Genomic DNA, 24207 nt, shown 5'->3' on the forward strand with positions numbered 1-24207 from the left:
TGATTGTACATGCCAGACCATCATTGCAACAATGTAAGTGTGTTAACATAAAAAAGGGGGGAGGGTAGGGTAATACGAACAGAAAAAATAACTATCTTCATGCATGACAGCAGCTGTGTAAGTGCTTGAGCCATAGTGGAGAGAGGGGGGGCAAGGGTGGCAGGAAGAGGCTCACTCACTGGGAGCACAAAAACGAAAGTGACAAGAAGAGAATAGTTAAAAGAAATCGAGTAGGTAAGCTGCCTGCTCACCGTAAAGTTGTAGCGGTGCAAGAGATTCTTATGGGCAGGTACTGCCTTCAGAGTCCGCCCTCCTCCTCCCCCCAGAAATAAGATTGGGGGGCCTCGGCACCCTCCATGCCCAGACAGGGCCTTACGAGTGGGCCTTCAGAAGGGGGGGCCGACATTCGCCTGCCGGGTACCCTGATTGGCTCACTTGTGAGCGTAACTGGTCAATCATTGCAACATCAGGCTGCATCGAGGTGAGGGCTGGGCTGCTTTGTTGTAGGGCGACCATTTTGAAAGGTGGTAGATGGCATAGTAAATATAGCCCAGATGGTCAAACGTTATTTTAAAATACAGCACGTGCACATATTTTCAGATCTGTAGCTATTCAGTTCTGATGTTGCAGTGCAAGTGGTCAATGACATTGATATTGCATCTCACTTAGTTCGCTTTTCCAACAGTCGTAGGAAGGGCTATTGTGTGATTGCTTTAATCAAGATATTTAGCAATCGGAAATAAGCTTGGCCCTCCTTTTTTAAATCAAGATTTCCAAAGACTTCATTATGACTTTTTGCTAAAATGTGTCGCACACAATCAAATTGGAAGTATGATGCTGCATTTGTTTATACCAGCGGTCCGAGATTGTATGTAGTGGGACGGATATTGTAGTGATCAGCCCGCCCAACGTCTGTGTCAGATTGTGGAGGGAGGAATACTTTCTGAGAGAACATTCCGTACACGTCAATAATAAAAGAACACCCAAACCACTGACTGAAGGCCCATCGGTAGGTTGCTGCTGCTTTTAAGAAAATATTCCTTTTGCAGTGTTCATTCCATGATCAGTTGCTTTGTCAATGAACCCGAACGCTCTCATGCAGACTCCCCTGTATGGTGGTGTTGCCATCCCTGGGAATCTTCTTGATGTCTTGAATTTCAACAAATGTACCTGCATCTCTACTGCCCTTGGTGTTTTCCATTGGGACGGTAGAAGAGTGCAAGTCCCGCACAGGCTCTCCCATCCTATGCAGTGTTCTGCCTTCACATCCCGTCATCCGTGCGAATGGAGCCTGTCCAAGTCGGAATCTACTGCCAAACAATCCCATTAGTGGTGCGAGTGCTCTGCTGTAAGTAGTTACTTTGGTGTACAGAGGCGCCGAGTATGTGGGGCAATTGCCCCGTTGATTCTTTAGCAATGGGGGCAGGAACCTCACTTTGCCACCATAGAGATGTTTGCAGTTTCCAGTTTCTGACTGTGCATCCTAAGTGATCTGAGCACAAAGTCAATGCTGCTGCAGATGAAATACTTTTGGATTTAAAGTCCTGTACATTACTGAATGCAATGCAGCGATTCTCGGCAGTATCAGGGATCCACAGCCGAGTTTGAGTGACCAGTGCAAACTGGAAAGCTGCAAATGTAGCAGGGCAGGTTGAGTAACCATTGTGGAGTTATTAAATGTTCGGTTCAGCCTGTAAATTCTTGGGCTTTCTCTCCCCCCAAACCTCCCCCAAGCCCCAATTCCTTTAAGAAAAATGTTCTTAGAAACGCCCCCTTTGGATCTGGGCAGGGGTCGGGATCCCTTGATGTGCATGCCTCCATGCTTATGTGAAGAGCAGGAAATGTCTGCCCCCGTGGTGAAAATGAAACGTCACCCATGCTAGTGTTTACTAGATATTTCAAAAGTAAACATCACAGGTTTCCTCACGAACAGTGAGATCATGAGCAGTGGGCAACTTGCTCGCGGACAGGGGGTCCCGGCAGTGCTGTATCCTCCCTATTCTAGTCTCCAAAGGCTGCGCGACCTATAGGGAAATCGCAACATGAGTATCGCAAAGGATTGGGAGGGGCGGGGCAGAGTCTGTGCTAAACTGAACTTTAACATGATAATCTTAATCTAGTTAAAGTACTTCCTGCCACTTTTTTATGACGATTGTGAAATTCTTCATTAGACGTGCCCTACATATTAGCTGGTGTATTCGCCACCCCAGTCGCTTCTATTCCATGCGCCTGTCATGAGAAGTGCATAGTCCGTCTCATTAGCCAAAATTGGTTTTCTGCAGAGTTTCTCTTGCACAGTAATTCTATTCCCTGTGCTATGCTTGTGGGCAAATGTATTTATTTATGGAAATTATATGGAAAACAATATATTTGCACAAAAATGCTTCCAAAGTTTTTAACATTGATTTACAAAGCAAAAGGACCAGTGTCCTTAACAATGGACGAGAGGCTGTGGATAGAAGAGCAGATGGTGCAGGGGAGGTAGACGATTGAACCAGGGACCAGGACCGTAGAGCATAATATAGGAACGGGATGGTGGAGGAAGTGGGATGAAAGAATGAGGGATACGTGCTTTAGGATTGCTCTCTATGGGCAAATTCGCTGGGATTAATTTAATTATGTCTGAGGTCATTGCTCTCAGCTGATCCCAAATTGTGCTAACTGGATAACATATATCTCTACATACTGTAATTACAGAAGAAGCATCGAGAAGCTGTGCTGCCTCAAACCCCTGCTTGATGTAATGCCTGATTTAATGTATTGACTACTACATTATATCAAGTCTATGTAAAGGACCTTTTAGAAGAACTACATCAGCCATCACTCTGGCCTTCCACGCATTCTTAATTTTCAATAAACCAATTCAAATGGAAACCTGGTGCACAGGCTTGACACTCATTCGCTCTCTATCAGATCTGGCGACTTGCTGTTGATACATTCTGAGGGCCTGCTTTGTGCAAGTGCTTGAAGTTCGATAAAACGGGCCTTTCGAGATAAACTGGAGTGCTGGCAGTGGCGCAAGGCAGCACTGGCTAGTGTCAGACAGGCCTGTGCACAGCCTGCCATGCGGCCATCTCCAATGAAGAAGGAACTGTAAAGGAACACGCATCGCGCTCCGGCAGTACGCTATTATCATGGCTGTATTTGAGAAGTACCTGAGCGAGAAGATGATAGGATGGGAAACTGAGTGAAATGCCACAAGCAGGGGCGCCGAGTACGGGGGGCGGCGGGGCCCACCCCCAGGATGAAGTCGGGGCTGACCGCCCCCCTCCAGCTCCCCCGCCGGAGAGAAGAGACGGCCCTTTGTTCCATCCATACTGTCTCTCTCTCTCTCTCTGGCGGCCCGGGAAAAGCCGGGGAAAAAAGATGTTTAGAAATTGTGGGACAGATGCAAAGCAAGAGGCTCTTGCTTTGCATCTTTCCCTCAATTTCAAAAAATCGTTTTGGGTTAAGTGTATTTGTACATCTGTGCACCCCTCTTGCCAAGAGGGGTGCACAGATGTAGAGGTACACCCAACCCAGAAGGATTTTTAGAAATGGAGGCACAGATGCAAAGAAAGTCTGTCCCTCAATTTCTAAAAATCGTTTTGGGTTGGGTGTATTTGTACATTTGTGCACCCCTGTTACCAAGAGGGGTGCACAGATGTAGAGGTACACCCAACCCAAAGGATTTTTAGACATGGAGGTACAGATGCAAAGCGAGGGAGCAGGGGCAGGGAGAGGGCAAATGAGACTGTTTGCCTATCTCCGAGTGTCCACGTGGTGAGGGTGAATGCTATGGCGGGGAGCGGAGGCGTATGATCCCGCACCATCTAATAAATCTACCATATTTGAAATGGGGCAATGCTGGTACTCCTCAGTTAGCTCGCTATACTCTTGATGGGATAGTACTGCTGTAACACGGCTTCTATGATTGTTGAATCTTCTCAGCAATAATACTATGCTTTAGTTGAGGCATGCTAGTTCATCTTAATGGAGCTGCTATACTTTTGATGGGACAACATCAGCACTTCTCATTTGAGCAGCTACTCGTGTATTTCTTTTTATTTTAATTGGTTATTTATAATGCGTGTGCTACCCAGAGGTTTCTAAGTGCGGACCGAGGCAGCGAACCTGTGTTGCGCGGACCGAGGGATCGAACCTGTCTTGCTCTGTGTCTTGCTTTCAAGGCGAGCACGTTGCCCCTGAGCTATCCTTCCGATACTCTAAAGATCTGAAGTACATTTAATGATACAGAACCAGAACTATTGAGCAAGTCTGTAATCCTCAGAATAACTCAACACTGTCGTGGTTATACAAGAGCTCATATATTAAAAGGGATGGAATTACTCAGAATGTAGCAGCGCTATTCAATAACCCAAAGTTCTTAAGCATAGTTAATGTGAAAATGCTACACTTCTCACCGTTGGGACAGTACTGCCACTTCTCACAGAGGCTTCTACACCTTTTATGGGACAGCACTGATCCAGCCTACTGCTCACATGCTCAGAATTGTCATTTCTCAGCAGGACTGCAACACTATACCATTGTATTCTGTATGTTGAGTGCTTCTTCACCACCAATGTGGATTCATGGCTCTCTCACAGTGTCTAAATAGTAGATCTGGCTACATTAAATTGGCAACAGGCATGTCCAGAGCTGCCTGCTGTCCATAAGCTGCCGCTCAGGATGTTGGGAGCTGTGATGGGGCAAGGGATTGAGGCTCGAGCCTGTCGGATAGCAGAATCAGCAGGGTCTTAAAACCTGCTCGCTCCTTCTGGAGGGGCCATGGGGCAGAATGAGCCTGATCCCACATACAGGGGGTTGTTACCCCTTTATCTCTCCTGAATGAAAGAAGGAGCTCTCTCGGACACAAGTTATCACCCCTGCACACACATTGAATGAATATGGTATGGATCTATAGATCGAGAAAACTGGAGTGACAATTCAGAGTGTTTTAACTGAAATATAATTGTCTTTCCAGATGGGAGACTGACTCCATTAATATACATGGGGTCACTGAGATGACCAAGAGTGAAATTGTACATTCAGTTGTGAGATTACCAGCAACGGTTGATACTATGCTCCAAGGAGTGAGGTGCCCACTCAATATATCACACTGTTTATAGGTGTGAGACCCATCCTGAATGCTTGCCCAAAGAGCCTTGGCCAGAGTTTCACACTGAAGAAGTGAGCATGTGATCCGGGGTCTGCAGCCCCCACACACACACACGCAGGGGATTCCCATGCTCCCACTTGCGAGATTTGCACCAAATTAGTGAGATTGTGCTCCAAGGTAGGAGGCACACGCACAGTCTTTGCTCTGACGTTTGACACACTCACAGGATGGGACGGCATTTCGTTCTCCCATCCTATTTGTGTTGCTCTGCCTTTTGAGCGCTACTTCAATCTGGATGAATATAGAGGGGTGGAGTAGGGGCAGTGATGGCCTACTGGAATGCAACTGGAAGGGTTAAATCTCCTTACTTGACTTTAGTATATGCAGTACATGCTAGCCATTGTTTCCACTGTTCTGTGCTGCTCGCGCCTCCACCCACCCTTGTGGCGTTGCACCATGTTGGCGACTACATGCAAATTTGCGGTCCTATAACTCCCAGTGATGTCACTTCCTGTATTTAGCCCCCCCCCCTTTGGGAAATTCATAAGTCGGCTCCCCTGGCCGCAAGTATAAGAATGGGGTGACACAGAGAGGTGGGGGGAAAGGATTGTTTTCTGATAGTTTAGGTGGGTGTGGATCCATTAACGTGGACCATAGAACGAGATTGCAAAAAGGGGAAGAAATGTTTTAACAGTGTTTGGCATCAAACGGATTGTCTATGTGAAGTCATTTAGAGGAGCAATAGATAGTTAATAACACGTAATGCTTGGCTGCATGCCGAGCTTGAGATGTGCGACAGCCACTCGGTAAAGTCCATTTACTAAAAGTATTCCAATGAACCCAGAGTACTTATTCTTGTGCGGTCTGATTCTATGATAAAGCCACCAAGTTAAGTCATAGCTGCCTTTTTTTTGATCGAGGGCTACCGTTTGCATTTTCCTGCTGGGCAAACTCCAGAATAGTGATTCTACCTGGGCGCGGATGTGGGCAACTCTAGAAGAGACTGTGCGTATTTGGAGACTAGAACGGTAGGACCTGTTGCTATGGGCGTGAGGAGAGGGGAAGGCAAGATTGTAGTGCTGTATGTTCCGGTTGCAGATCAGAAGCACCCTGAATTCTGCTTGCTTGTCAAGCTTTCTAGGTGAGAAGCGTAGGAGGCATTGAAGGCTTTGTCACCAGAGGGTCTACTTGGCGCTTATAGTGGTGGCATGCGTTGGCCAGAGGCAGAGTATGTCAGCTATAGTCAGATGTGTACGTTTGTTATGTTAAAAGATTGGGGTATTGTTTTTTTTAAACAGTGTGCAAGTAGCTGGTTTGCATTTGTGAGTGAGAATAGGGTGCAGGGGACTGAGGTTAGTTAGTAAAAAGGTGGGACGTGTGCTTTGGGTTTCTGTACTGCTTCCAAATTATTGGTCCTGCTTTTGGTTGAGTTATGGACAGAGGCGTTTGGATTTAGTGTTTGAGTGAAGATGTTGTGTTTTGAGGTTTAGATATACAGGGTAGGCATTCTTATGATTTTGCTATTCCTTGATGTGCTGTCTTCTAGTTGCTGTAGGTTCCTGAGTGTCATGTGTTGTGTTCTAGGCAAATGGTCGGGAGTGTGATGAATCGAGGGAATTTGTCGCCTCTCATTTGAGGCTAGGCAGGTGAACCCGTTTCGGGGTTTGGGCAACCGGGAACTCGTGGGGAGGAACTCTCTCTTAGATGCCAGGGACTCCCGGTTCCTTTGAGGAACTCCCTAAAACCTTCCCCATGGCAGCACACATGGGACTGTCTGATCTGAACAAAAATATAAAATCCATACACTTGGCTGAAGGCAAAGCTAGAATATGTTGTGGTTAGCAGTAAAAGGGTTCCGTCTCTTTAAAGAAAGACATCCACTCTACTGGGACGAGTGAACTGAAAAAGGAGGACACGCAAAGGCGAGGAAGAGAGACACATACGCAAGCAGGGGAGGTCCCCTGAACACACAGCACCTGAGAGTCGTGGAGAGCTGCGGAGCCTGTGACTTCCAGTAGTGTTCTGACAGCCAGAATGGAGCACCGAAGACCCCGCGTTTGCCCACAGCAAGAGAAGGGAGAGAAGGGATACCTGTCCTGGTGGTAGGCAGCACGACCATCCAAAAACGCAGAAACCATCATGCTGAGAATTCAGCAAACCAGCAGCTTGCCTGCAGTGATTACAGGATGCTGAGCGATAGAGGTCAGAGAGTGGTGAACCGGTGGAAATGAACAGACGGAGAGGCAGAACAAACGAGAAGAACATGAGCGATTGCAGACCCTGGAGAAGTTCCCCTGTAAGACCAGAGGTAACTGGGAGAACGGGAGCACCGGGAGGCCACTGGGGAATAGTTATTCAAAGGTAGAAACTCATCCCAGTGAAATTGACAAAGTATTGAATGTAAAGTTGATGAAGGTGCACTTAATAATGTGAGAAACCAAATTACAATTGAATCTCAGAAAGAGATCATCAACATCTGGCATCCAACACCCTGGCAAGGGGGGGAAGTATTCCTTAGGTTGAAAAACAGAATGGGGCATATCAGAAAGAGAAGTCTGACGTAAAGTCCATAGACACCCATTATAGTTAAAATTGTGAATTTATAACGCGCCTAATACCAACGAGTGGTTTCTAAGCGTGGGATCGGGATTCGAACCTGTGTTGCGCCGTGTTGTCTTGCTTCCAAGACAAACTCGTTGCCTCTGAGCTATTCTTCCTCCCCAAAGGAGAGAAAAGGTATACAAAACAAACCCCAGCAAGTAAGAGGGGACCTTCATTGCCAAGACAGCATACCACACATAAGCAAGTGTATGTTACAGAACACTCTCAGACCTGCTAGACTGAATAAAATGATAAAGCAAAGTGCAAATAGGGGTTCCTAGAGAACAGCCCATTAAGAGAAGGAAAAGCCCAAAGACCTGCTGAAAGAATTGCAATAACTCATGCAGAGGGTGACAAGATACTATTTAAGAATATCCTATTAGCAAGAACGCTGAAGCAGAAGGAGAAACATTGCCCAAGATAACCACGAGAAGGAAAGCATTCTCCTGACCTTAGTCTATGAGAATAATGGTAGCGTCAGTTAGATTTCGTTTTTGGGTAGGACATATTCATTGGGACACCTACTGACGACTGCCAAGCACCTTAGTTACATAGGCAGGCAACACCCACATAAATGCTTAACCTTCTCGTGGTTAATTTGTGATTTGGGCAAATGCGCTCATTGTTTAGCTTCCTTATTTGTTCAGATCACTTTTTTTGTCTGGTTAAGATCAGAACTTCCTGTTCACAAAAAGAAAATCTTTGATACCCTTACCAGCAACCCTGAACCTTTACGTAGTCCAAATATGCCTCAATTCATTCCGCCCTGCCTTCCTTCCAACAACCAAGCCTCATACAAGATGCAGAAAAAAGCATAAAAGAATGGAAACTTGCTGGAATTTTCTTTTTTTTTAATGTTTCTAAATGATTTGTAAAGCGTCTTAGCCCGAGGGCATCAGGGCGCTGTTGCAGCAAACCAGTTACATGTAAGCATAGATGCAGACAGATTGGTGTCTGTACCTAATTGCATAATTCACACAACTCTCACTCTCGTTCCCGGATTTCTCTCCCAACCTCACCTTTGGCTCGCAGGGTCAATTCACCAAAACGCTGTAGCGAGTGGAAGTGATATCACAGGAAGTGGTATTACATTTCGCTGGACTCCCCCAACACCCCCACGTGATGTGACGAGAAGCAATGGCACTGGACTGTTATGTCTGATGACATGACTGATCGAAAGGAAACTTCCAATGTTTGTAGGATTCATAAAATAACGAGTTTGCTAAAGAAGAGAACACCTTTCTGTTTCCAAACAAATATTATTCAAGGTGCTGCCTTGATATGCCGGAGCGCTAGCTATTATTTGACAGGAGCGTACCCACCAGAGCATTCATAGAACTGGGGCACTGCCATCCTATGCCAGTACAGTCTCATGTTGTCGGGTATCACCATTTTAAGCCAACGCTACCCTTGCATTTCATGTAAACTGTTTTTATGCTAAGTAGAGCCTTGCATGCCAGTGTGCTGGCATAATATGCCCACACCCATTGTAATGCCATATTTGGTACGTTAAGTGTTTGTTCTTCCACTCCTTGTTTTGAAATTCTGTGCTTTGGAATGCCAGCTTTCAGGTACATGTTGTGCTATTCTGTTTTTTTTTAATTATACACAGTTGTAACATTGCCTACATTCGCCAGGTTACTCTTTCTAAGCAATCCTAGGTTGGTAAACAAAGAGCAGGTTTTTACTCTATAGCAGATCAAAAAAGGGATTCCCATCCCTTCCTATCGCCTCCTGAGCCGATGAACCAAGGCCCACTGTGACGAATAAACTTCCGGGGCACCAGTGGTCCAGAGATGTATATCTGTTTCTAAACCATCAATCAGCCCCCACAACTTTAGTACACCAGAAGGGATCCAAACAGATAGGAAACATAAGCAAATTGTAAACCACCATGCCCAATTTTGCTAACGTGGACGGAACGGCAGGCTGATCTCCGTAAGGTCATGGATTGTTGGTTAGTTGCAGCATCGCGAAAATACAATTACCCAAAGATAAAAAGGACTGTGCAGTCAAGGTTGTATAAAAAGATATACTTTATTATCACAAAAGACAGTTCTAGCACACTACAAAATAAAACCCACCCTGTATCGGAATGCAGAGGACAGACAGTTTCAAAGAAGGAAAAGGGATGCACTCTGGATACTGACAGAAGGGTAGTCGTATAGTAATTAATCAGAATAGTTCAAGGATACATGGTTTCAACACAAGGGGAGAAAAGAGTCATAAAATGTCACTAGAGGCCTTCGGAGAAGGACCAGAGGCACAGAACCACAATGTACCTTGTGTTTGTAGATGTTCTTGGTGCTCAACAAAGTCAACTCGATTTCAAGGCACTTTGCAGCTTCTGCAATGGAGTTCAAGACGGGAGACAGCTGCGGGTGTCAGGCACTTAGTAGAGCAAGGCTGGACGGATGGCTGCAGGCTGCCCTACACAAAGACACAGGGTAAGGAATTGTCTCAGTGCTGGTCGGCGTTTCAGGAGCACTGGTCAAGGCGTCTTGGATGGCTTTAGCGACTTCGGCGTAACAGTCAGTGCTGCAGTCGGTTGCAGCTCAAGGGGCTCGAATGGCTCAAAAATGTCCTTGAAGGCGGACTTCGGTCGATGCTTGTCAATGCACTTCTCCCAGCTTCTTCGCTGGGCTCATGTCATCCTTTAAGGCGGATGGCCTAAAAGCTGAGGCGAGAGTTGCAGGCAGCTACCTTGTCCCTGGTTTGGTTCAGACTCTCTCTGACACTTCCCACCTAGGAAGCTTGCTGCAGAGCCTAGCAGGGCATGCTGTGTGCTGGCTGGGTACCCGTTCTAGAGCTGCTGGAAGGTCCTCTGGATTCAGTATCTCCCTGTGTTCCCTGGGAGATATCTGGCTTCCCTCTTGGAGGTCCTGGCCTTCCTTCACTGGCGGAAGATGTAATACAGACAGTACCTTCAGTCAGGATCCAATGCAGAGTGCTTCTTGCTACTCCTTTCAAAGTCTTTCGATAATCTGGCCAAAAGAAGGGCTCAGCCCTCTTTTAAAGCCATATAGGCCACAGTGATCGGTGTAGGCTAAGCCTACCTTAATGAACCAATTCTGGGGCACCCACCAACAATCTCCTGAATGCATGAGGTCCTAACCAGAGTGCTTTGCAACAGAAAAGGTAAACGGGTGAAAACATGTAATACTAAGTCCCACCCATCGTCCTGTCTGTGGATCAAAGGGTCTCTCTGGTTAATCGAGCTCTCTGTAGTTCCTGATTGAAGCGGCAAGTCTCCCTTGAAGCTGCAGTGAGAGCCAACTTCCTGTCTCTGTCAATCCACATACTCGTACCTTCCGAATGGGGGGTGCCTACTGTAAACACATAGTTCCAGACATGACGGGTCACTGCCCTTGATACTGAGGCGGGAGCTGGCTTCTGGTTGACACAGCCCACATCAAAGGTTGTTGGGGTTTCCTGTCTCTTTAGTTAGCCCTGCGACCAGGCCTCCCCACCCCCCGCCCCATAGGCCTATTTTGAATTAACGCTGATTAATATGCGAAGCTGCCACCAGCAGCTACCAAAAGGACAGGGCAGGTCCATGGAGCCTTAGTTAGTTAGGCTGGCCATGGCAGGAAGAAGGTTTTGGCCTCTCCCTTCTGAGATGACATGGTGTACTCTTGGCTCTCATATCCCAAATAAATATGACGGAGGGGACTGCTCCTGTAGGCTGTGTCCACCCAGAGTACACAGGTCTTATGTGTATGTCGTGTGGGGAGCATAGGAAAATGTGTGCGGATTAACCTCACACATTTTCCTGAGGTTGATCTCCCATCATTCAATTTCATTTCAAATGTCAAAAAGCCTACGTGAGCGTACACTCACCGTGTGGTTGGTCGAATTCCTCACACCCACACGTTGGGGAACACTCCATTGAAATGAAGAGCCGATAAGCAGGAGCTAACAGCAGCTCTGGGGTATCTGTCACCGCAGTGCGAGATTGAGAAACAGCAGTGACTAGTACATGTGTTCGGCACTGTTCCAGTGGAGTCTACAGGTAGTAGTAGGCTGTGTTAATATAACGAGACTCTTCTAAGATACAAACAGGCAGCAAACTCGTTCACTTGAACCATTACAACATTAAAAAAATGGCGCTACTTATCAACATGACAGTAGAACTTTCATTTGATTTAAATCTATAAGGTTGACCAGTGCACTTATGTAATCCTACACAGGACTCGCAAGTACGAAAATAATGCACTTAAAATGCCACAAACTTCATCAAACGGTGCATGAATGCACCAACGCAAATTTGCAAATGTTAACTAATCGTGGCTCGCTTTTCCCAGCAGATTATTGCAAGATGCATTAAATTGAACCCTCATTCGCCATTCGGGATATGCCAGGCCAGTCCTGTTTCTTTGCATTCTGGGACTTGTAGTGTTGGATTTATAATGAGGATATCATGGATTATAAATTCCAGAATGCAAAGGATATTGGAAGACTGGACTAGCATCTCCTGAATGGAATGGAGCATGTTGGCATGCATGTATTTGGCACCCACTAGAGTCCTGGCCTCTTCAGCTTTCGCCAGCACTGGGGGCTAAACATTTCCTACTTTTACTTGTGTCTTTTCCCTACTGCAGCCCTGGAACTAGACGATGCTTGCAGCTGTCATGGCTCCCAACCACTAATACCCAGTGCCTTAGACACAGGTTCAGGGTTCAGCCTGCTTCTACGCTTTAAGGCAAAGAGGTAATTGCTCAACAGGGGAGGGAAATTGGGGAGGAGTATTCTATGCAGATGATTCCCCAAAGTCTAGCGTTAACTTAAGTGGGGTCCCGTCTTTGCAACACCAGTAAAAACCCAAAAGGAAGCACACCCGCACTGTAGTGTCGTCTAAGCCAACCAGGTAGGCCACCTAACAGTCCATTCAAGTTTCAGCAATGTGCGCATTTGAGTGTTTTGATCAAACCCCCCAACCCTGCTCCCCCGACCCCCCACCCCTCAAGTGGTTTAATTCGGTTTTATTGCTCCACCAAAATGTAGATATGGGGTGCAGATACGGTGAGGGGTAGTGGGAGGAGGCATGGATCTTGCTCCCTCACATTTTATGGTAAAATAATTTGGTACATTTACAATTTCTTCTTTTTTTTTTTTTAAAGCTAAACCAATTTGACCAGTTGCTTTTGATAAAACACACAGAGCCCAACGTGCAGACCCACCTGCTGCTATTGTGTTCCAAGTGTACCCTCATGTGCCAAGTGCAGCCTCATTATTGCAATCTTCTGCCAGATAATGCCACAAATGTTTGTTTAGCAAATCTATATTTAAGGCACGTCCTTACACCTGCAGGTATCGTATGCCAAGTGCAACCTCCAATGCTCTGCTACTGATCACTTATGCCAGTTAGGCATCCTTTTGAAAGGTAAAAAGTGAGAGTTCTCACCACTCCCCTCCCAGTAGCTGACACCACCATCTGCTACAGGCCAACAGCGCCCACATCCCGCAGTGCTACTCCTGAGGAGCGGGATAGAGCCATTTTAGCCCCCCACATCCAGGCATACACAGAAGTCGAGAGGGCTGGAGCCCATCTCCCTCGTGTGCCTACAGCAGCCCTTACTGCAGCAACAGATCCGGCTGCAGCTACGTCGACGATGCAGCTAAGGAGACCTGATCCACCATCTGCAGCCCCAGCGGCCCGTGCCCTTCTGTGCCCAAGCAGGGTTCTGCTATTTTTGTGCCTTGAATTGCCCCAAATTGCCACCAGGCACCCCCGATCCCACACCGCGCTGCTGCCTGACCTCCTAAAATGGCCGGCACAACGCTGCATGAGAGCGAGGCGCTCGGTTGCTAGGCAACTCAAGCAACATCAGGAAGCCCGCCCCACTGGCAGGCGGAAGCCGGCGACGGAATAAGGCCATGATAAAGGCCATCACCCCCTGTTTGCCCTTGTTCACTCCGGTTCGAGAAAGATCGCTATTCAACGCCACGGAGAGTAGCTACATCACATACGGTGCAGTCCCGATACAACCATTCCAAGGTGAGTTACTGCCTACGCCAACTGAGCCAATCTCCACGGGCTCCTCCCACACCTACCGTCCATCTCTTATTAACAGATGCCTAGGTCTATTATCACGCATCTACATCGTTCCACGGCCCAGGATCCCTGCCTCTTTCACATACCGCATCAAACATGCTGGCACAAGGTTGCCTCTGCCAGCCCACTGCCCGTATAGCTGACAATCGAAATATAGACTTAACACAAGTTATCTACCCATGCCTAATTAGGAGACCTGTGCAACATATCAAGCACGTCTAACCCGTACTGTTGCATGATGATCTGACAAAGGGATGGGCATGTTGGCTGTGATGGAGATTGGGCAGTTGTGTTGGGCTATCCAATCCAGGGATCAACCTAGTATGTGGGTGGAAAATTAAACATCATGAAATCCATCAAACCCTCAAACTGCAAAGGAGACATATGCCCAGCCACACTCATTAAGGACTGCGCCAGCCATCTCACCCCCTTCCTCACAGCATTTGTAAATGCCTCCTTTACCTCCAGTAAAGTCCACTCATGCCACAAGGAAGCTTGGGTCTGCCCACTCATCAAAAAATCGCCTCTGGACCCCTGGTTTACCAAATAACTACCGGCCCAGCACTACTGCCCCCTTCCTTCTCAAGATATTAGATAAAGCTGCATACCTAGAGTTACAACAATCTCTCCTCCTCGACCTCGTCAACCACCAAGTCCTATGCCACCACCTATCTACCACAGCCAACCTCTCTTCCAACGCCACCACCTGGTTCACCTCCTTCCTGCAAGGGAGGACCATGCAAGTCTTTTTGGACCTTGCCTCGGCCTCGCCCACCGCTATCCTATGTGGCGTCCCACAAGGCTCATGTATTTCACCTACCCTCTACAACATTTTCACTCGGCCCCTATTTCTCATCCTCGACTCCTGGGGTATCTCGTACACCAACTACGCTGACGATACCCAGATCCTCCTCACCCTAACTGCAGACTACGACACTGACTCGAAGACACTCAACCACATATACAACACGATTCAAGCATGGATGGCCGCCAATGGGCTTTGCCTCAACTCAGACAAAACCGAGCTACTCTTGGTTGGCTCCAAGGAAACGCTTAAAAACCTTGATTCCCAAATTAGTCAATTTACGATCGACAGTATTAAAATCGCAGTGGCTAACTCAGTAAAAACACTAGGTGTCTATCTTGACTCATATCTAATGATGACAAGGCAAGTCAATGCCATTGCCTCAACAGCAGCCTACCATGCCAAACTCCTGACAGCTGCCAGACCCTTCCTCTCTAAGGATAACTGCATCACAATTGCCAGAGCCATCACAGGATCTAGACTGGACTACTGTAATGCACTGTTCCTGGGCACTTTCCCAAAAAACATTGCCAATCTTCAAACTATACAAAACAGCGCCTTGAGAGCAGCCACGGGAATACCAAAAAAAGAGCATATCGCGGCAGCTACGAAACGGGCACACTGGCTCCCAGTTAGAGAAAGAGTCCTCTTTAAAGCCCTTGCCCTTACTCATAAGTGCATCCACCTCACTGCCCCACTGTACCTCTCTGAGAGGATTCACCCCTCTAGGTCCACTAGACCAACCAGAACACCATGTGCTGACATGCTCATGATCCCCAGAGTCAAAAGAGCCAGAGCCGGAGGGGTGAGCTTCCCATATCTAGCAGCGATGCACTGGAATGTCCTACCACCACCCCTGCGAGCAGCAGTCTCCCACCTGGCATTCCGAAAAAAAAAGACCGGTTATAGACATAGACGTAGGACTAAAGTAAACACACACAAACCAGTAGTCCTACTTCTATGTTACTGGCCTGTTGCAGGGAGACGGGGGGGCATGCTCACAGGCACACTCCTCTCATTGGAGGAGAGCGGCCGGGGAGAGGGAAGGGGGAGGAAATGGGGGCAGAAATGGGGGCGTGAAAAGCATTCACACCCCCATTCAGTCCTGCCGGACCCGATTTTGGGATTTCGAAATGGGGTCCCGGCAAAAACCAGGACCGTAGCCAGTGCCCCTTCCAATCCTGGGAGGGTGTTTGTAAAATTAAAAAACTCCCGGGACGGAGGGCAATTTCCCGGGAAAACCGGGATATCTGGTCACCCTACCATTGCCTGGGCCATCCTTCCCCCACCCCAGCAAGCCGGGAGGTGAAGCCGTTCTGCTTGCAAGGCCTAAAGACAAGGCCTTTATCCAGTGTCTCTGCCAGTGATGTGGCACCCACCCGCCCTGACCGCCCTACTACTGGCCTCAATCACTGGACATCTTTGCAAGGTAAGCCCTGCCCGTCGTACTAGACGGCTTTGAATTGTGCTGAATGTGCTCATTTTGTCACCTGCCGTATCTACCAGCATAGAGCTGATCTCCAAATCCCCACTCCGTACCTCTGCACCACTCCCACCAAGAGATCCTGTGGTACCAGCACCATGTGCTGCCGCACTACTAACGGACAACTCAAAATTAGCCCATGAACTGCCAACTACGAAGGTACTATTCCTGACCTGTACCAAACTCCAGTTAACTGTGTTACAAAATCCTGTACATTGCATTCAATTTGCCTGAATCTTTACTGCCTTGTAACACCGATGTAGCCCCCATTCCCTATGGGAGCGGCTTTCCCGGTAGTTACCGAGCATCTAATAGATTCCCTGTTACCGTTATCTAACTGTGCCAAACTTGCACACATATCGTGTGCTATTTCAATCCCAGCAGGGCGACATGTTGTGGTGTCTCTTTTATTCAACCAGATCATTGTTGCTCTACATACGTACCTTTTGTCTACATCACTCGCCTGCTGTTAGACTGTAGGCACACAATGGTATGGACCTAGGAGAGTGTGCACTTTGTATGCTACATTCCTGACCTGTACTGTGACTCATGTCTGAAGACTGCAGAGCCCATTCTTTGTCGCTAAAGCATGCTACCCACCTAGTGTGACTTGGCAGCCTCATGCTGTCCTTGTAATCTAACTTGTCTACAACTGCTGGACTTGTCCTATTTAGCCCTGTGCTATATTTTGTAATTTCCAGCTGTCTAACTACCGGAATTGACCTCAACTCTGCGTTGCACTTGTAATTCTTACCTGTCTGTAACTACCGGAATTGACTTATTACTGTACTTTGCACTTACTGTAACTAGCGCTGAAATGCCCTTGGGCTTTGTGCGCTGCTATAAACGTAAAAATGAATAAATAAGGAACCCGTAAAAAGACCATGGCGATGAGACGGAAATGGAAAAAATGTATTGGGGGGAAGGGGGGACGGCTGTCACTTCTTAGGAGTGGCGGGGTGGGGCTTTGGGAAGGAGGGGGCGGGGCTATGGACCGTGGCCCCCAGCCAGTGCAACACAGTATCATTGAGAACCCAATCCTGGCGATTTGCATAAAAGCAAAGAGCATTATGGGAACATCATAATGTACACAATTTTAAATGTTAAAAATGCCATATAGTGATTCAGTAAGAAAACCTTTCAGCAAATAATGTACTCCTCTGTTTTAATTGGTCACAATGTTCACCCTTATAAAGAGATGACTGTAAATTGCAGGATGTATATACCAGTTTGGACAGCTAGATAATTGTATGTGAGGCTTCTGCACACTCTGCATGCAGTCTCCAATACCGACTGTTCTGAACGGTCGTTGAACAGGTTGTGCGTGCAATGCCGGAGCAAGCAGACTGCTTTCAGAAGTGCATCATGCCAATGTTTCTGAAAGCGCTTTGCTCATTGAAGTGCAGCATCTGGGCCCCTAGCTCTGGGGGACGGAGTGCTCCAGCTTGTTCGGTCTCATGGCGCCCGGGCTTTTCAGCACTTTCAGTTGAAATGGGCCATGAGTCTTGGGCTTTGCAGTGTTCAGCAGTCCACACCTGGACTAAATTAACGCTTTGCTGACAAAGCTTAATAGCAGTGTTAAGTGTAGCCATCCTTTCCTTGACCTGCCGTGCAGAGACCATACACCTCTCCTATTGTAAGCGCAACTACTCACCCCCTCCCTCAATTCGTTTTGTAGGATTTCGCCATGAATGAAGGCACAAGGTGGGGCTGATATATGTACATATTGCCCAGGGGAAGCCTTGTTCTTCACAACCTAAAGGCGTTGTGGCTTTAAATGCGTGCTTTCCGGTCAAAGACAGACTTCTTTAAAAGGTGTTAACTTACCACAGACTTGCTTTACCCTGCTTTCCTGCTCCTGGGCAGGGAATATGCTTGGAGATCAATGAAGTTCCATGTTTGGCTCATATTATGATAAAACCAAGGAAATTACCCATTGAAGTTTATATAAGATCATATGTTTTATAATCTATGTAGCAGACGGCTTCCTCAGGTGTGTTTCTCTGCTGTAGGCAAGGCGGCCCCAAAGATCATTTTTAAATGGGCCTCCCGCATCTTCAGCTGGGCCTGGGGTGCATCATTTTCTAGGGGGCAAGCATCATGGGTCCTGCAGCTGGCTCTGCCATGCAATAAAGGCCGGACAGGTCAGACTTGCTCATAAAAGCGCCTTGCATTGTGGCTGAAAAGGCAATGCATGTGGTGGTCGTGCTCGGTGGACGTACAGGAAGTAAACTTGACTTGGAGGGAGACATATTTGCCTTCTTTTCCTGGGGCTACCATTATAACCGGAAGACCCTGAGGTGGTGAGGGCAGTGCAGGGAGATACCAGTGGGGAAGTGGGCCTCTTGAGAAGGTGGGCCAGTTGTGTTGCTAATTTAAGTGACGTGTGCCCCGTGATCAAGGACCAAGACTGAGACTTCGAATGCCATTAGCAGATGGCACCGAATGGTCATTTCCTGGCTCTGACTTTGCGGAGAGAGTGAGGAGGAATGTGCAAGAGACCTTCTGAGTTCCAGAGGGTGTTGAAACGGTAAAATAAGGAATCCTGCACAAGCGGTAGAAAAAACTCTGAATTAGGGGTCATTAAATGAAACCGTATCGAGAGGCAGGTGAGTGGATTCACTGTCGCTGAAGGCGAAGCAAAGGCATGAAAGTGATCCAAGCAAATGTGTTCGATGAGGTTCTGGTGAATGATTAAGGCCCCACTGCGGGGTCCATATTTGCGACTAAAGAAGTTGGAAGGATGGTGGCAATTGAGGATCTCTAATATAATGGTCTGTATGGCTGTTAACAGAGGCATATTACTGGCTAAGGAAGGGTAAAGATGGTGGCAATTTAGAATGTATAATGTGATGGCATGTATGCTTGTTAGCAGAGCCATATTACTGGCTAAGGAAGGGTAAAGATGGTGGCAATTTAGAATGTATAATGTGATGGCATGTATGCTTGTTAGCAGAGCCATATTACTGGCTAAGGAAGGGTAAAGATGGTGGCAATTTAGAATTTATAATGTGATGGCATGTATGGTTGTTAGTAGCCCTTCATCCATCTTTAGGCTTTTTCAGTGAAATCTAATTTGCAAACTGCGCGTTGATGATCAACGAAATAAGTGATGGAGTCTCGACTGTGGTTCTTAAAACGTTGTTTCTACTTTAAACATTTCTAGAGATCCAAGGCCAACGAATCAGCGGGTCAACAAGCACGTCAACAATGATGTCAACTTCCGGATTCAGAACCTGGCTATCCTGGTGCGACACATCAAGACGTACTACCAGGTATGCAGTTGTCCCACTTTCTGTGGAAAAAAGAAATAGTTCCTGCATGCAGTGGTGTTCCTGTTCGAGTGCCTCTTAAAAGTGCTGTTGCTTGACTCCGGGCAGGGGAGGGCGAGGGGAGCACTGGGTTTTAGCTGAAAATACTTTCAGGTTAAAGAAAGTTGTGTCTTTAGCTTTGGCAGCTAAACGAGTGCCACATTTATCGTCTGCATAGTGCATACCCGGTTGGAAATTATTTCATTGAACCCGTGTGAGAAACATTTGTGCTTGGGCATACTTTGATGGCGATATGCATTCCTGGGTCTTTTTGATTAGCTTTAACACCTTTTTCCCATGACCACCACAGGACCTGCATTCTGTTTGTCCCCCAACTTGGGTCGGAGGGACTCTTGGCTTAGAAATGTGTGAAGAAAAGGACTCCCCTCTAAGGGCCAGACCTTACCCAGCAAACGAGCAGCATGCCTTTAGAGGCAATCTCCTGGCATGCTATGCTGTACCCTTATAGAGCGATTCTCATGTGTCGTCTTCATGCAGAAGGCACAGGTTTCTGTAGAGTGTCCAGATGACCCAATGTCACCAGAATAACCCTTTTCCTAGTTTTGCAAGTTCCTTTTACCAGGCAGTGTTTCCCAGTGCACACCATGACCCAGTTGAATTGAAGTCAACGTACCCAAAATGCATTGGTCTGTTAAAGGAAAGCTGATGGCAAGAAATGCGATGTGCCTCTTTAATGGCGTCTTCTAGAGTGACAAAGTAGCCTTCTGGGTAATCTCGCAAAGTAACCAATAGGTGCAGGTTCCCCAGCACATCGTGGGAAATGTGAAGGACCAGGAGGGCTCCATGTCGCAGGGTCTGGCTTTCATTTGCCTAATGGTTCCACAGACTGTGCACAGTGACAAGATGGCTCCATTCCACGAGGGCACTAGTTTGCCATCCTTCAGCTTTCGTATACCAAAATAATGCCAGCTGAGCGTTGTAGTCTTGGCTTCGCTCAGTGGAACAAATTTGGCCTAAGCCCCAGATGCCAACAATTTATAAACGGAAATTGTGTTCTTATTGGCGCGCAAAGCTTTGGGGAAGCGAAGTCCGTGCCCGCTGCACCAGAGTTTCCATAACCTACTACAGCAGCTGGAAAACCTTGCCGCTTTCCCAGCATTTGTGGTGGGTGGACTGAACAATGAATTGGCATGAAGCCTGGGGGTTTTCAGCATTGTGGGGTACTTTCTTGGGCAAGAAGAGTTTATGTGAGCGGTTTTGGCAGCCCTTTTGTGATGAAGCGAGCATTGTTCGCTAAGGCAGTGAAAATCTGCAGAAATGTTCAGAATGGGATTAATATTTGTCTTCGTAAAATCATGGTACAGTCTAAGTGAGGCTGCAATGTCTTTTTTTGTTGTTGCTAAAACTTGTCTTTATTGAATTTTGTTATACAACCAACCCCTTCCCCCCCGGCCATCATCCCCAGATCCAATACACAGACATATTATACACTTATGTAAAGATTCACTTTATACCCAGGATGCACAGCCTCTGTGGGCACATGGATTCCCTGTAGTCATTATGTAAAAAATGACATGACCATTCCCCAGTCTCCACTAAAACATGCTTGCACTTCCTGGATGGAGTACGTCAGCCATTCCATTGATACAAAATTGCATATTTTTCTAAACCAGTATTGTTCCACTAGCGGATCTTATTGTTACCATATTTGTGCTATCACCAATAGCACCACTTGGCACTGTATTGCAAAAGCCTGGCTTTTGGTCATTTCTTTCTGAACTTGACCCTTCAGGCCCAGTATGGCTTGTTCCATGACTCCTCCTCCACCCCACTTGCATATCAAACATTTCTCCCAGATTGCTATTCACCTCCCCCAGAATTGTTTCAGTTTTCGGCAAGACCACCAGATATGTCACCAGTCTCCGACCCCTCCGCAGACCCTCCAAGATAAATCAGAGGCATTAGGGTACATTCTTTTTAATTTAGCCGGGGTATAGTGCAACCATAACTTTCATCCACATCTCCTGGATCTGGATTGCTCTCGTCAGTTTGGGAATGTCAGCCCATAGCTTCTCCCGTTGTTCTAGTTGTATTGGACGCCCTAGTGTCGTTTCCCATTGCTTCATGTAAGGCCAGTTTGGTACCACAGGGTCCACAGATAGCAATTTGTAGGGGTCCGAAACCAGCTTTCTATCTCCTGCGTTAGTGACTATATATTTTTCAAACGGCGTGAATTGTCATCGCCATTGCCTTCACCAGTGGGTTAACCAGCCATTGCCGAAGTTGCTGATATCGAAATCTCTTTTTCTTGTACCCCAAAGTCTGTTTTGCATTGCTCGAGTGACTTGACATCCATGCCATGGGTCACGTCTTGCAATCTTTTGCATCCACCCCCCCCCCCTTATGCTGGTGATATGCCTCCTGTTCTTTTCCTGAAGAGAATTGAGGGTTCTGGAATAGTGGGGTGAATGGTGATCCCTTTCCACGTGATGTTTTTCCCCACACCTCCTCCACTAGGGCCGTGAGTGCGCTTTTGTGCATGTTCTCAGGTCTGTCTAAGGTTGCACAATACCTCGTCTAGGGGGTTCCCCACCATCACCCTGTCCATTCTGCACCAAATCATCTGAGCTTCCCTTTAGCCATTCTCGTATAATAACCCTACGCTGCAATGCCTCGTAGTGAGTATGGCAATTTGGGAGGGTCGGGCCCACTTTTGCACATGCGGCCATCATTCCCTTCATCGAGATCCTGGGTTTGTTTATCCCCTATATAAATGATGATCTAAGTGTATGGAGGGATTTGAACAACACCCGAGGGGGCTTGACCGGCCCCCTCACTTTAGCAACTTAAATTGTGGTCCCATATCACTTCCCACACCATGAAATCTGATTTTGTCTGTCCCATTATGTTTCGAGGCAACCCCCATCTATTGGAATCTTGGGTCCTTCTCACGCTGCCTGCCCATATCGCACTTTTGGATGCGAGTGTATTCGCCCCCCCCTTCCTCAAAGGAATTTTCCCCCCACCCGCTCTGTTTTCCAGCGCCACTGCATCTCCGCTACGGGGAGAGCAATGTTGACAGACTCGCTCATGACTTTCTCCTGCACTTAGCGGCTTCCACAGGTAGCCGCTTTCCTCGCTACCTTGTTCCGACTCGGATCAGAGCTTCACTGGGCTTATGCTTTGTGGAAGGGCCCTGGGGGAGCGGAGCACACACTATCCGTGTCACCACCCAAGCGGCCATCCTTGTGGGTCCAGAAGCCCGGGCACCTGTTGGTCTTGGACAGTCCTATGTCCTGAGGCCAGAGAATGTTTACACAAAGCACGCATGAACACACTGTTGCATGTATGCTCACACACACAACCTTGCATGTATGCTCGTTTACTCTCTCTCCCCTTCTTGCGTGCCCTCCCCCTCCCCACTCACTCCTTTCTTGCTCTCATCCCCTCTCTCAGCCTCTTTCCCACCCCCTCTTTCTCACCCCTTCTACTATCCCCTCTTTCGCACCCCTTCTCTCACCCCCTCGTTCTCGCCCCTGTCCAGCGCCCCTCTCTCCCACCCCCTCTGTCTCGCTGGGTTCCCGTCCTCACTTTTCCTTTCTGATAGTCTTGTGCACGTTCTCACAACCTACAACTCGTAACTGTTGGTACAGGCGAAAATGATTATTTTCCAAAGATTTGGAGTGGCCTGTTAATTCGTGCGCTGCCGCTTTACCGCCCGGCAGCCTGTAGTGCTCGGGGCCTGGAGCCGGTGTGTGGGGCGCGTGCATAAACATACATCCACACAGGTTGTGGATTCGCCCGCGACTGCCCTTACGTTGCCGCCGGAGGTGCGCAACAGTGTTTATTTCACGTCACCACGTTCGCGTGGTCCTTCCATCCTTCCTGTTTCCTGTGTTGTGAGCGCTCATGCGGGTGTTTTGGAGATTGTGTCCTACGCACACTGACCTGTAATTGGAGTGGAATGTTGTTTTGCTTTGTCCTGGTGTACATGTTATTTGCAAGAGTTCTTCGTCGTTCACATTTTTCACTTTATGGACCGACTGACTGATCGGACAAGAGGAGCGTGTCTTACGTTCCAGCTGGTGCACTTAGGTGTGTCTTTGTGTCCATGTATGTGACGAGCTGGAGACGGCAGCAATGAGGAATTCAAATGGGCTTAGTATATGAGAAAGAGAGACACACGGAGACAAGGCTAGAAAGCACTGTTTAATCGTAAAATGTCAAAACAAAAAACTCCATCTCTACTTCTGTAAGCTGAGCCAGAACTCTCATCATGTGGCAATCTATGGCGAAGTTCTTTTGGTGTTTACGCTTTACTCCATTTGCCGGACCGAACCGTCTTTTCTTTCCTGTTTCTACTAGTGCTGAGGTTCTACGAGTGCTGAGGTTAAAGCTTGAAGGGGTTGCCAGATGGCTTTACTGGGGTCTAGAATCTGCAACATTACATCCTGTTTTTTTTTTTATTTTATTGTATATTGGTTTACAAAAACCTTTACAAAATACCAATGATAAAACTTAAAAGCATTAAACACAATTCTTTACATTTATGATAACAAGTATACACATTCATTATTACATTCGAGCACGATTCTTTTTCTTTTTGATAAATATGCACATACATTATTGAATTCATTATAAATTTCCCTTCTCATATATCATAAATACGTCATCACAATAAGAATAAGGCTAAAAACCATTTTCTATTTACATCGACCATATATCTTTTTCATTTCAGTTTTTCGGTTTATAGTAGAAAAAGTTCTTTATACACTTTATATTCATAATACACCCAGTATCATTCAAGCAATATCATACAATAAATAAATCCTATCAAGACACTTTACAGATAATCGTTAAAAATGCTATAACTCTGATCTTTAACGACATGTC

The 24207-nt window shown here is 47.0% G+C and overlaps 1 protein-coding gene across 3 annotated transcripts in view; it reads left to right on the forward strand.

The window, feature by feature from the left end:
- Positions 1-24207, forward strand: part of CCDC88C (coiled-coil domain containing 88C) — a 916777-nt gene that overhangs the window by 81926 nt on the left and 810644 nt on the right. For all 3 annotated transcript variants that reach the window (XM_069637440.1, XM_069637439.1, XM_069637438.1), the window contains exon 3: positions 19209-19317. In XM_069637440.1, the coding sequence (XP_069493541.1) occupies positions 19209-19317 (109 nt within the window). The remainder of the gene's footprint in view (positions 1-19208; positions 19318-24207) is intronic.

The sequence above is a fragment of the Ambystoma mexicanum genome, chromosome 14, assembly GCF_040938575.1.
Source record: "Ambystoma mexicanum isolate Mex_15411 chromosome 14, UKY_AmexF1_1, whole genome shotgun sequence".
Lineage (NCBI taxonomy): Eukaryota > Metazoa > Chordata > Amphibia > Caudata > Ambystomatidae > Ambystoma > Ambystoma mexicanum.